This window comes from Temnothorax curvispinosus, unplaced genomic scaffold (genome assembly GCF_003070985.1).
Source record: "Temnothorax curvispinosus isolate PA1 unplaced genomic scaffold, ASM307098v1 QBEX01005751.1, whole genome shotgun sequence".
NCBI lineage: Eukaryota > Metazoa > Arthropoda > Insecta > Hymenoptera > Formicidae > Temnothorax > Temnothorax curvispinosus.
This window is the reverse complement of record NW_020215531.1, coordinates 81701-93912: the sequence shown is the minus strand read 5'-3', so window position 1 is coordinate 93912 and position 12212 is coordinate 81701. Positions and strand designations below refer to the sequence as shown.

General features: G+C 46.1%; 1 protein-coding gene across 1 annotated transcript; it reads left to right on the top strand.

Moving 5' to 3' along the window:
* Positions 1-6418: 6418 nt before the first annotated feature.
* On the top strand, positions 6419-7573 carry LOC112455064 (matrix metalloproteinase-2-like). Its single transcript, XM_025016759.1, has one exon. It carries the CDS (start codon positions 6419-6421, stop codon positions 7571-7573), a length of 1155 nt encoding a protein of 384 aa, XP_024872527.1.
* Positions 7574-12212: the final 4639 nt, after the last annotated feature.

Sequence of the window (12212 nt, the reverse complement as noted above, 5' to 3'; positions counted from 1 at the left end):
TGTCGTATGAAGATTTCTGCGCGTTGTGTCACGAGTGTTGGCGACGCAGGTACGGGTTTGTGGTGATAGACAAGAACAGCGCACTACAAAATAACAGATACAGACGAGGATTCAACGACTTTGCCGTACTGTAGAGCGATCAGTAGCTGTCGAACGTTCCGAGAGCGATTCATAGCGAAGACGACGACGACGACAACGATGAAGGAAAAGTCGCGCAAAAAATAATATCGAGACCTAAGAAAAGGAAAAAACAAACGAGCGCCGAGTCAGAGATGCTCCCGATCCACTCTACGCCTCTGAAACCGCGAAAATTATCGCTGCACGAGCGGATGGGGGAGGAGCTGGAGGTTTTCGCGTCGCCGTTGCCCTCCCCCAAAACACCCGTAAGGGACGTTCTACAAACGCCGCAGGGTCACGAGGAACTGCACAGTCAATTGGATCCGTTAGGACAAAGATACGTGGGCGCTCTCCTAAACGGGGACCCACAAAATAAATTCGATATCGTTTACGGTGTGTACGTCGGGAATGACGGCACGATGCTCGGTGACAAACGGTTCAAGGTGAACGCGGACGATTCCGTGATCGTGGACGGAGTGAGATACACGGGCACGCCCGGCTTGTACAAATTAATTTTCAAGAGATATCCCGATGGTACAATTTACACCGAGGACGACATGCAAAAGTACAGAAATATACCGTTAGCGACAAACGCTTACAGACGCGATTATAATGCTCTTAACCCCATCATGGGCAACAGGGGATCAAAATACAAGAACATCATCGCTCTGTTGGTATCGCGCGATAGAATCGGCAGTAATAGAAAGGGCGCCGGCGTGACCAGATTACCGTCGATCATGAAATTGAACGACAATACAATGGATTACGTTTATTGGAACGACCCTAACGAATTGGTCGATTGTCTGCGATTTACTCGAGGTCTCTCGTCGAGCGGGCAACGACGCGTACGGTAACGAGATTCAGTCAATAATCGAGGAGCTTTGCGAGATCGGATTGATTATAAATTGAGCTGTGGCGTCGATCGCGACGGCAGTACGTTTCTCGACGAGAAATCGGCGCAATGTCGATGAACAAATTCGGAATGTCTCTGAGGAAACGCGGCGACGGCGGTGGATTCGCGACGGAAAGATTGCGATTCTCGATCGACTCCCTGCGGAACTACGTATGAGACAGCGCGCTCTGCTTGAACGAGGATTCTTACGACGCGAAGGAGCGCAAGCTACTACGTCTAGTCGCGCCGGAGATTGACAGCGACGCGACGAACAAGAGTTACGTCGAACGCGCGCTTCAAGAATTGGGAAAGGAGATCGATAAATCGTTGTCGTCGGTGAAAAGCAAGGTGGATAGGATAAACGGCGACGTGAACGGACTCAGAACCACGTTGAGCGAATTCAAGGAGACTGAAAACAACGTCATGAGTGGACTCAGAATCACGATGAACGAGTTTCTAACCAAGTTCAAGGAGACTGAAAACCAGATACAGAACTTGGAAAACTCTAAATCCACGCAGACGGAGTAGATACTCGGCGCGCAGAACGCCATAGAAGAAACGACGGGCAAGACGAATTTTTTGAGAAACGACGTAAATCAGATAAACAGCGTCATGAACGGACTGAGATTCGCGATGAACGATTTTCTAGCCAAATTCCACGAGATTGAAACAGCGATGGTGACGAAGGAATCGTTCGAGAGAGAGATAGCGATAATGAAAACAAACATTCGCGGTAACAGGGGAAAAGGTCAATAAGGAGGTAGATGAGCCGTCTATTTTTTCGCGCTGTCGAGAGAGGAATACACGCGCGCAACGATGAATGCCGAGAAGCGGAGACTCGTGGAGGAGCTGCACGCACCGGCGCGGAGAAACTTCCCGAGACGTCGCGTCGTGATGCGCGGTTACGACGATTGGCAGGCCAACGTGGCAGGCCAACGTGGTCGAGATGCGTCCCTACGCGCGACACAACAAGGGTTACTACTACATACTAACGGTTATCGATGTGTTGAGCAAGTACGCGTGTGCGTTACCGCTCAAGAGCAAAAGCGGCTACACTCCCAACTGGACTACCGAGATCTTCCGAGTCGCTAAGATACAACGAACCAATCCTGTGACGTATCTGTTGAAAGACTACCGCGGGGAACCGATACCCGGAGGATTTTACGAGCACGAGTTGCTGCGAGTTTCCAACCCCGACGTTTATCTCGTAGAGAAAGTGTTGCGCAGGCGAGGCGACGACGTATACGAGAAATGGCTAAAAATGGACAGTTCGCATAACTCGTGGATAAATAAGATAGCTGTGTTGTAGTTAACAAAAAATTAATGTATTTTTTATTTGCCTTAATGTAAGTTTAAAATATATATTTATTTCTTGATAATAGCCCATAAAACGCATTGTATACTTTATTGCTAAAATATAACGTTGATAAGAAAAAAAGTTCCTCTTCATGGCGGTATTTTGTAATGCCCCCACGATAGAGTGTCGTACGAGCCGGAAACGACGTATCGCTTGTCGTCGTACGGGCTGAGAGCGAGCTTCGACTCGGACACGGTGTGCACCTCGTGTAACGTCGAACGAATATACGACTGTCGCCTAGACTGCTCTATTGCGTCTCTCAAGCAATGCATGTAATCGTCGAACGTTATCGTTTTCGCAACCACGTTTCTCTTGACGCCCTTTATTTTCTTCGTGTCGCTCTTTCCCTCGACCTTCAAGGCGTACATCTTCGCCCTCAGTCCAACGAATTCTGTCATGACCGCGCCGTCGTTCTCATTCTTCATCAATCTGGGTATCTTGCTATTAACGCGCGGCATGCGGTACGCGTTGTTCTCGGGGTAGCCGCTCGTGTCGCGTTTCATATCCTCGTACGCGTCGTCGCACTCGAATAAAAATATATGAGACTGCCGGTGTCCGTGTACATTATTTTACATCTTTCGCGATGCAGCGGCACCATGTAATTGTAATGAAAATCGTAGACGCACGTTTTGGATATCTCGAGAATGCACATACCGACGTAAATGGGTTTGTTCAACCTCACCTCGAGCTTACGCAACTCAACGGCGATCAGATCCTCCGCGAAGACGCTTCGACTGTGAAAATTCGGTTTCGCGATCCTCGCCTCCGCGCCGTATCTCCCATCCCAACGCGTCACGAGACGCACGTCAACGTGATCTCGTACGTTTTCCATGGTCTTGCCGAATACCGCATTGTTCATTAATTTGTACATTTCTTTCTTTTCTCGAAATTGTTGCTAGCGCGAATTCTGAATCCCGTATTGAGCTCTATGTATCCACGAAGCCACGGAGATTGTGCAAATCGAAGCGCGCGATGAATCCGAATCGAACGCATTGCTGTAGATTACGGTAGTGCAGCACGTAGCGCGGTTTATCGCACAGAGTAGCGAGGAGTTTATAGCACCGTTTTCCGGGAGGCTTATCGCGCGTCGGGCAGAACGGAAAGTCAGCGTGAGCGTCATGAAGTTCATGCGGATACGCAAGGTCGACCTCCAAGATGTAACCAATAGCGGAGTCCAATGTCACGGACATTATGTCGAGACTTTCAGCATCGTCGACCCATTGAAACTCCGCGTACGGCAACGGTTCGCACATCGCCCAGCTGTACAGATTGTTCACGTTGAGGTACATGAGATACGTCGACGGTTGCGAAGAGTCGTGCGATCGCATATATTTGTTGTTAGCTTGCGCGTACTTATTAGAGCATTGACTCAAATCATCGCGTACACCGCGTTCCACGAACATTACCATGTCGATATCGGTGAGCAATTCGTATCGCACCCCCGTGTGCTTGAGCATCGCGTCCCACGTATATCCCGGCCGTACGCGGGATCCAGTCCATAAGCGTCGATACAGGCGTCGTGAAAATTTTCGAAGATATCCGCCAGAAGAAGCACATCCCTTTTAAGATACAAATCGCAGTACTTGCCAAGATTTTCCACGCGAAAACAACGCCAGATATTTCGCGCGTGCTTGTAATCGCTATCAGTCGCGATCTCGTACGGGCTGCACAGATAGTATCCCACGCTGAACGCTTTGTGATGTTGATAGGCGTATCTCTTGACGTTATCGTTGTCTATTTCTTCTTTCTCCAACACGCATTCCAGATCGGCGTACATCACGAAGGGAAGTCGCTCCTTCCTACTGTGATCGCGAAAGCATAGCCACTTGTCGTCGTCGTTTGGGAGAACGATAGCGCAGTCGTTCATCTTTTCGCAGTCGACGCTGTGAGCGGACAATTTCTCGCTCAAGTAAAAGTAGTGTAAGCATCTGGAAAAATATATATATAATTTTTTTCATTTTACACACATCTTTTTTATACCTACCGATCACAAATGTACTTCATCTTCCTGTTCCTGTTCAACTGAGACCCCACCAATCGCGGTAGATTTTTTATCCACACGAAAGACCAACGTTCGAGTTGTTTCGCGAATCTAACAGATACAACAGATTGACGTGACTGTCCTTCTTATCGTCAGTGAGCCGTATAGGAGCGATCTCGTTTTCGTTCCGCTTCTTCTTCCTCCAAACGGTGAAAACGTTGACGGACACGTTGTTGAGTCGTTCGAACCTCGAAATTTGCTTCAGCGTCATAGGAAATTGGATTCCGTCGATATTCAGTATTGAATAGTAAAGGTACACGCTACACCTGTCGACGTTTCTTTGAACGGGATACAGAGCGGAAATTATCGCCCACGCGAAACACGCGTTGTCGTTCGAACGCACGTTGATCACCGCTTTTTTCAGCTTTATCCATCGCGGTATTTCCACCCAATATCCGGCGTGCATGGGATTGCACTTATTTACGTTCACCATTAGGCTCAATATACGTGACAATCCCCAGCCACTGTCGCGTTCCTGAAACTCATCCAGACCCGCCATAATGGCATCGATCACGTATCTGTCGTACCACTCTCGCAAATCGGACGTAGAAAAGAGCTGACGATTTCCCATGTCGATGCTTTTGACGGCGGTTTGAACTCCCGCGACAAACTCGCCGTTGAATACCGTATTGACTTTCAAGCACGCGTGTTTCTTATGATTGACGCGCACTTGTTTGAACACCGTGTTCTCGCATTCTCGAGAAATAGTCGAGGATCGATGTGATAGGAGTTTATCACCACACCGGTCAATACGCGCCTCTTGAAAGCTGTCTCAATTTTCGTCCACGAAAATCCTTTGCTCGGTTCACCGTGGCCTGCACCCACCTGCGCAAAACGTTGACGCAGAGCGTTTTTCGCTTCTTCCAATCGCGCTACTCGAGCGATAAGAGAGTTCAACGTTCTGGTGCACGTCGGTTGAGTTTCTTTTTTGCGGCATCTTTCTCGCAGAGACGCGAGACACTCGCCGCACCGTCGTTCTCACTCGCGATACGCGTCCGAGGAGTCGACGCCCGTGGCGAGTTCGACAAGATCGCGATCCTCCTCCTGCATATTTTTGATCGCTTAAGGACGTTTCGACGCGTCATGACACGTGCTCATCCACATGGTCCAACCGTCGCTGTCCACAAGTATACTGAATTTAACTCTTTGATGAATCTCCTTGAATCTCTTGATAGACGTTTTTCTTTGATCCCTCTTCGAAAATTTTCTCGGAATTCCACGCATGTAAGACTTTGCTCTGTCGCTCTGAACCACTACAGTCTTCATCCACATTTCCTCACGCAGAGACCAAAAACCGATCTCTCTTCTCAGACTGTACGTCGTCAAATTTCATTAAGCGTTCTCCTTCAACGCCACCGCCGCGATCAGTGACGAGGAGTCGTCGAATTCGACGTTGTCCGTGTCGGACGACGACAACGACTCGCTGCAATATAGATTGTTTGACGATAATGAGTCACCGTAACTATCCGGGTCGGACGAAATTTCGGGATCGAGAGAAACCTCAACGTCTCTTCGTCCCGATTCATCGTCGACGTTTACATAACCGCCCCATCGTCGGCACGTCATTTAACTACTTAACACCGCTGACCTGTGTCGCAATATCCGTTTACATTTTTACAGACTTACCGAGACCTCCCACCTGCGCAGCGATCGCTGAAAAAAAAGGAACGCATTGCTCGATACGTCGGTCAATCGCGCTTCGATCGGGCAGTGACGCTTATCACTTCTCGAGGGGTCGGGGAGGGAAACGTATCGTTTTCTCTCTCTCGACGATGTAGCTCGCGCGCGTAATTACGTTATTATCGTCGTGGCGGTAAATTGTGAATCGAATCAAAATGAGACTGTGATCAGTTATCTGCAAAAATATGGGTATCTGGATAACAACAACGGCGCACAGCAATTTTTATCGTCCTACAACACTACGCAGGAGTTACATCGAGCCATCTCACTGTTTCAAAAATTCTATCGATTACCCGGCGACGGTGAATTAAACGAAGAGACGCTGAATCGAATGCGTAAACCGCGATGCGGCGTCGAGGACATTTCGGAGTGCACGTTCGCTCCGCTTTCGAACAAATGGCCTAGGAAACATCTCAAATGGAACTTTCATCTGGCCAACGAGCGGATCTTGAAAACGGCTCGAGCCGCGTTCGATCTGTGGGCAGCGAATTCATCATTGACGTTCGAGCGTGATTCGCTGAATCCCGATATTCTGATATCGTTTCGCGAGAGACATCACACGATGTTACGCTCCCAAGAAAACGAACTGTGTGCAGCTCCGTTCGACGGCCCCCACAAAGATGTCGCTCACGCATTCTTTCTCACCGGAGAACCCAATTACGTCTCAGAGGTGCACGTTGACAAATCGGAGACGTGCCACATACAGCTGAATAAGAATCCCCCGGGAACGTACAATTTACTTCAGACGCTGACGCATGAGATCGGTCATGCTTTAGGCTTGGCGCACAGCCGCCGCGAAGATTCGGTGATGTTCGCGTACGTTCCTGTTAATCAATTCCCCGTTCAACTCAATCTAGAGGACGTTCTTTCTATTCAACACCTGTACGGTGCTAAAAAAAACGCTAAATTTCCAAAACTAGCAACGACGACGACACCAACGACTATCACAACGACGACACCGACGACAACGACGACGACGACGACTACGAAAGACGTCGAGATGGATCTGTGCGCCTTGCGAAACGTGGATACCGTACTGATAATGAACGGTCGATTGTACATCTCGCACGAACGATACATATGGTCGATCAATATAGACGGGAAAACTTATAAGAAACCCTTGCTATTGACGGACTACATGAAATTCCTTCCTAAGAATTTTACGCGTCTGACGGCCGCGTATCAGGCGCCCTCGGGCAATATCGTACTGTTTGCTGGCAATATGAGCTATATGATCACTTATCCGCGTGTAAAGCTAGTTTCAACTTGGCCGAGATCTCACGCAGATCTCGGACTTCTCGATACGAACGCAAAGATCAACGCCGTGCTGAACACGAACGAAGGACGATCTTTTATCATATACAACAATAATGTTGTGGGCAAGATAGACGATTGTTCGATGACTATCGTTAAGTTCTACCACATTGACATGATATTTCCTCAAATACCTCACAGCGTGTCGTCGGTTTTTCGAGAGACGGACTGATGATGCAACTGCGAGATTTATTGAGTCGATTCGTTCGAATTGACGCGAGGGAGACGTCGAATAGAGAAGAGGAAGAATAGAACGATTCGACGTATCCCCCCCTTTACATATTGCTCCTGAGAATATTAATGAAAGGAGGGGAATTGTAAATTTATTTCTTAAACTAAACTTCGCCTCAACTTTCCTCGAACGACTCATTCTCGCGTGATCCGCCAACTGCACCGCGACAACGGAGAAAAAAGAGAGAGAGAGATGTGTTCGACGTTACACGCCCCGTATTTCGAACAGCGCCAATCCGACGACGACGATCTCGAGAACGGTATCGGTAGCGTGAAAAGAAGAAGAAGAAGAGTCGACGAGCAATCGACGGAATTAGAGACTCCGTTTTCGAATCGGAGCAACGTCGACTCCTGGAAAAACACGTGGTGAGTTCGCGACAATCCCGTATCGTTCGCCTACGATCTAACAATAATTTTTCTTTATCTCCAGTCACGATGACGGTATTTTGAAAAGCGACGTTGAACGTCATCCGGTGCAAATTCTGGAAAGAAGATACCTATTAACTAAAACGGGATACAAATTCATAGACGTCGGTATCACAGCCGTACTCCCATGCTACGTGCACATCGTCATAGGGGATTGTCACGGCAAGGAAATCTCGCTCTCGCCTGAAACGTGGAAGGAACTCGTCGATCAAAAACGCAGTGTCTTGTCCCATCTGCAGCGTAGCAAGAACGCGCGCGCCCCACCACCGATGTGCATCGAAAACGGACATTTAACATTACGATTTGGAAAGATTAATAATCTGTCGACCCTACGCCTGGAAACATCCATGACTCGTCTGATCGTTTCGATGAACACCGTGCTCTATATGTTCAACCTCGACCTTTGCGTCAATCGCCTCGTGACCTCGTTGCGCGCGATAACCGGCATGATCGACGCGAAGCTGACGCGTTTCATCGCTATTGCAGCCTCCGTGATGGATCTCGCAAACGTCCTGAGAGCGATACGTGAGAGCGAATTTTTCGATAGCAATGACATCGTTGATTGCGAGTTAGCCCGCTCTGTGCTTCGGAAATACCGAGAAATTATTGTAAACACGTTATCGTTAAAATAAAGGGAAAAGAAAACTTACAAAACTTTGCCCGTTACTGCACTTTTGTATCCTCCTCCTCCTCCGATATCTTACGAATAAGGAAAAGTAAGAAATAATAGCGTAGGATAGAAAATAAATCGGATATTTGTATATTTATTCGTCTCGAGATACGTAGACATTTATATGTATTTTTGATCTCATCTGTAATAAAAAAGTATGCGTATTTATGAAATATAATGTTTTTTTTCACTCGTCACTCCGGCCACTTTCGTAGACGACGTTCCTCGTTTCCTTCGTAACACCGGGAATCTTCTTCAAATCGTCCGCCGCTTGGTCCAAAAACTGGTGCAGTAACTGTCGTTTGCGATCCGTACGCGACAAAGTGGTCAAGATTTGAGATCGCAATTTCGCGTATCTCCACCAAGCACGCCTTTCCTTATTCGCGATATCCTTGACGTCGAGCAAAGCGAAATTGACCGACTCAATATCCATCGACGCGCGTGCGACCTCTACGACCTGATCTTCGAACGGCTCGTCCAACAACGACATCAGAACTTCCTTATCTTTCAGTTCACTCTCCATGGCACTTTTTCTCTCCATATGTACGTACCGCGCGAGCTCAGACCATCAACGTTCTCGCACTTTCAAAATATTCAAACTGTCAATTCAATTGCGCGAAGATTCGTGTTTTCTCGCGCTTATGGGTGCATTCCGTTTCACGCATGATGCGCATAGAAGCGCACAAGATCGTTCCGTTTCACTCCATATGCAGTTCATGCGCGCATGGGAACGTTCTCCCACCACAATCCCGCGCTATGTTGTGCAGCACATGAGAGCGCATGAGCTGCCTCAGCTCCCGAGATGATGTAGTCCATGCGTGGTCCATGCGCGAGAATTATTTAGGCGGGAAGGAGTGAGAAACGGACCGAGACAATGCGCTCATGCGATGCGCTGCGTTTCATGCGGTTCATGCGTGAAACGGAACGCACCCTATATACGCCTCGAGAACCGCGCACCTCCGATCTCGTCGTCCGACGAACGACGGAAAATACACAGGGTCAAAGGTAACCGCGTCGTTTCCTTCCCGAGACCTTGAAAACAAACGACATTGGAGGTTTCATGTTTTCTAGCGCTTATGTACGCCCCGATAACCGCGCAAAAAAATTTCAATCACATATCTACATATAACGGTAATTCATAATTACGGTTTATGAAATCAAATCGATTCATAGCGTCTTCGCACTCGAGCCACTTGCCGATACATAATCGGCATTTATTAGCTCGTTTTACAATACATACAATGCGCCCACAACTCTCGCATTCAGTTTTGACGGACATTTCTGCCCCGTACAGTGAGTTCATCAAAGCGTGCCAGTTCGGCTTATACTCGTACCCTGGCACTCGATGACGATCAGGAGATGCGAGAAAGCACGCCTCGCACAGTTGTTGTCAAGAGTGTACCGGCCATATATAGAATTATAGAAGGGACTCGATGACACAATAGTAACTATTGAAGAAGTAATATGGTCCATCATCCTCATCATAATGCTGGGGAAGAACCCCGTCGGCCTCCAGCGAATCTACTGCCGGTTATTCTACCGGTGGTCTCATATTTTCTGTAAAAGTATACTATTTTTTAAAATGTGTAAACATAAAATAAAATAAATTATTATATTTTTCTCTTACCTTTGTTAAAAGTTTTCGCTGGTGCAAATTTTGTTTCGTTAACTTTCGATGCTAGATGTGTCAAATCCTTTCGGAATATATACCCGATGAGAGAAATCATTTTTATGGTAAAAGGTGTGAAATGGATTGATATTTGAACCTGCTTCCTGTTTTTCATAGATTACCGTATTAATTAAGAGGTTTAAACAGACACACACACACACACACTAGACCGAGAGTCACATATATCGAGTCAAAAAGCTTATACCTTTACACGTCAAATCTGGACCTTCCAAGGCTTATAGCGCGGAAACGGCTCATAGGATCAAGTTGTGCCCATTGAGACATTTGTTTAGAATGACGAGAACTACAACTATCAAAAAATTAGCCAAATACGCAGAAAGACATTTTTCCATAAGAATGGTCCGGGTTCTTTTTCTTAAAATTTGTAACTTTGTAGTATTTTGTTATAATCGTATTTTGCGTGAAAAAATAGGTGATGATCTTTTTTTTTAAGTTATTTTATGTGTGTTGGAATATGTCATTAAGATTAATTCTTATAAATAGACAAAATAATTACAGTAATGTGTTGCAGTGTGTGCCTATTGATATGCTTGATTGGCGCTCACCTTTTGGGTTTTTGGCGCGATTTAAGAGATGGATGGAAGCATAGCAGGACGGGAGCTCGACTCAAGTCACAAAACGCGTTAATAATTGTCACCGCCAGCGATGTAGTGGGTATACTGAGTCTCACAACCGTCTCCATTATTGGTTCAATTCTATGTTGGAAATATGTGCAAACTATCATCGATAAACTGGTCGATGTAAGTCTCATAATTAATCATTATTGCGATCGATATTGATATTCATCATACTCGGTTTATCTGTATCAAAGTGTGACGAGAAACTGGGAATTGTTTCATCGAAGAAGATACGCCGATATACAATCCTTTTGACGTTATGCAGTCTTCTCTATTCCATTGTCCTGTCGTGCCTTGATATCTACACATGGAATTATGAGGCGAAGCTAAACAAAAAGCTGAATGACAAAGGTCCGATCGATTACGTCCCCCTATATTTCATGTACATAGTTATTATCATGATGGAAGTTCAGTACGCTGTTGCTACGTACAACGTATGCCAAAGATTCTGCAAGCTCAACAAGAATGTTGAGAATATCCTTAAGAGTGGCAGGATCACCGATCAGTTCAGAAGGGACCTTGGATTAGGTGCGCATTACTTATTGTTATAATTAAATTTTTCAAAAAAAAGTAAAAATAAGCGCAAGTGTACGTGTTTCGTATTAATAATATTCAATTTGTATTATTTACTACAAAGTGATATTAAGAGGTTTGCGCCAAGTGAATATGATAAACCGTATGAAAAAGGGGCATAAAGCCGTAACAAGGTGCTTGTGTCAGTTTCTCTCTCTCTCTCTCTCTCTCTCTCTCTATACACACTTAGATATATATATATATATATATATATATATATATATTTCCAACTTTATTTAACTGCGCGCCGATTATTTGTCGGACTTGAAACACAGTTATTGTTGGAATTAAAACCCTTCCCTAGAAGGCTCTCAGATTATTATTACGCGGGCGAAATAATGCGGTTTTTCAATCACGTCGTCTGAAAAAGACGTTTCAAATTATTATTTACTGGTTATTGCGATAAATATTACCACATGCCTCGATAGTCGAATTGGTACGACGCCCTACACGAAATGAGGGAGATTCCAGGTTCGAATCCTGGCTGAGGTAATGTTTTTTGCAATAAATTCTTTACAGTTTTTAGATAATTAAATCGAGTTGATTTAATTTCGGGGAGGGAAGGGTTTTAATTCCAACAATATCTGTGTTTCAAATCCGACAA

Excerpts from the sequence above, each read along its gene's own strand:
- LOC112455064 (XM_025016759.1), top strand. The coding sequence starts at position 6,419 with ATGCGTAAACCGCGATGCGGCGTCGAGGACATTTCGGAGTGCACGTTC.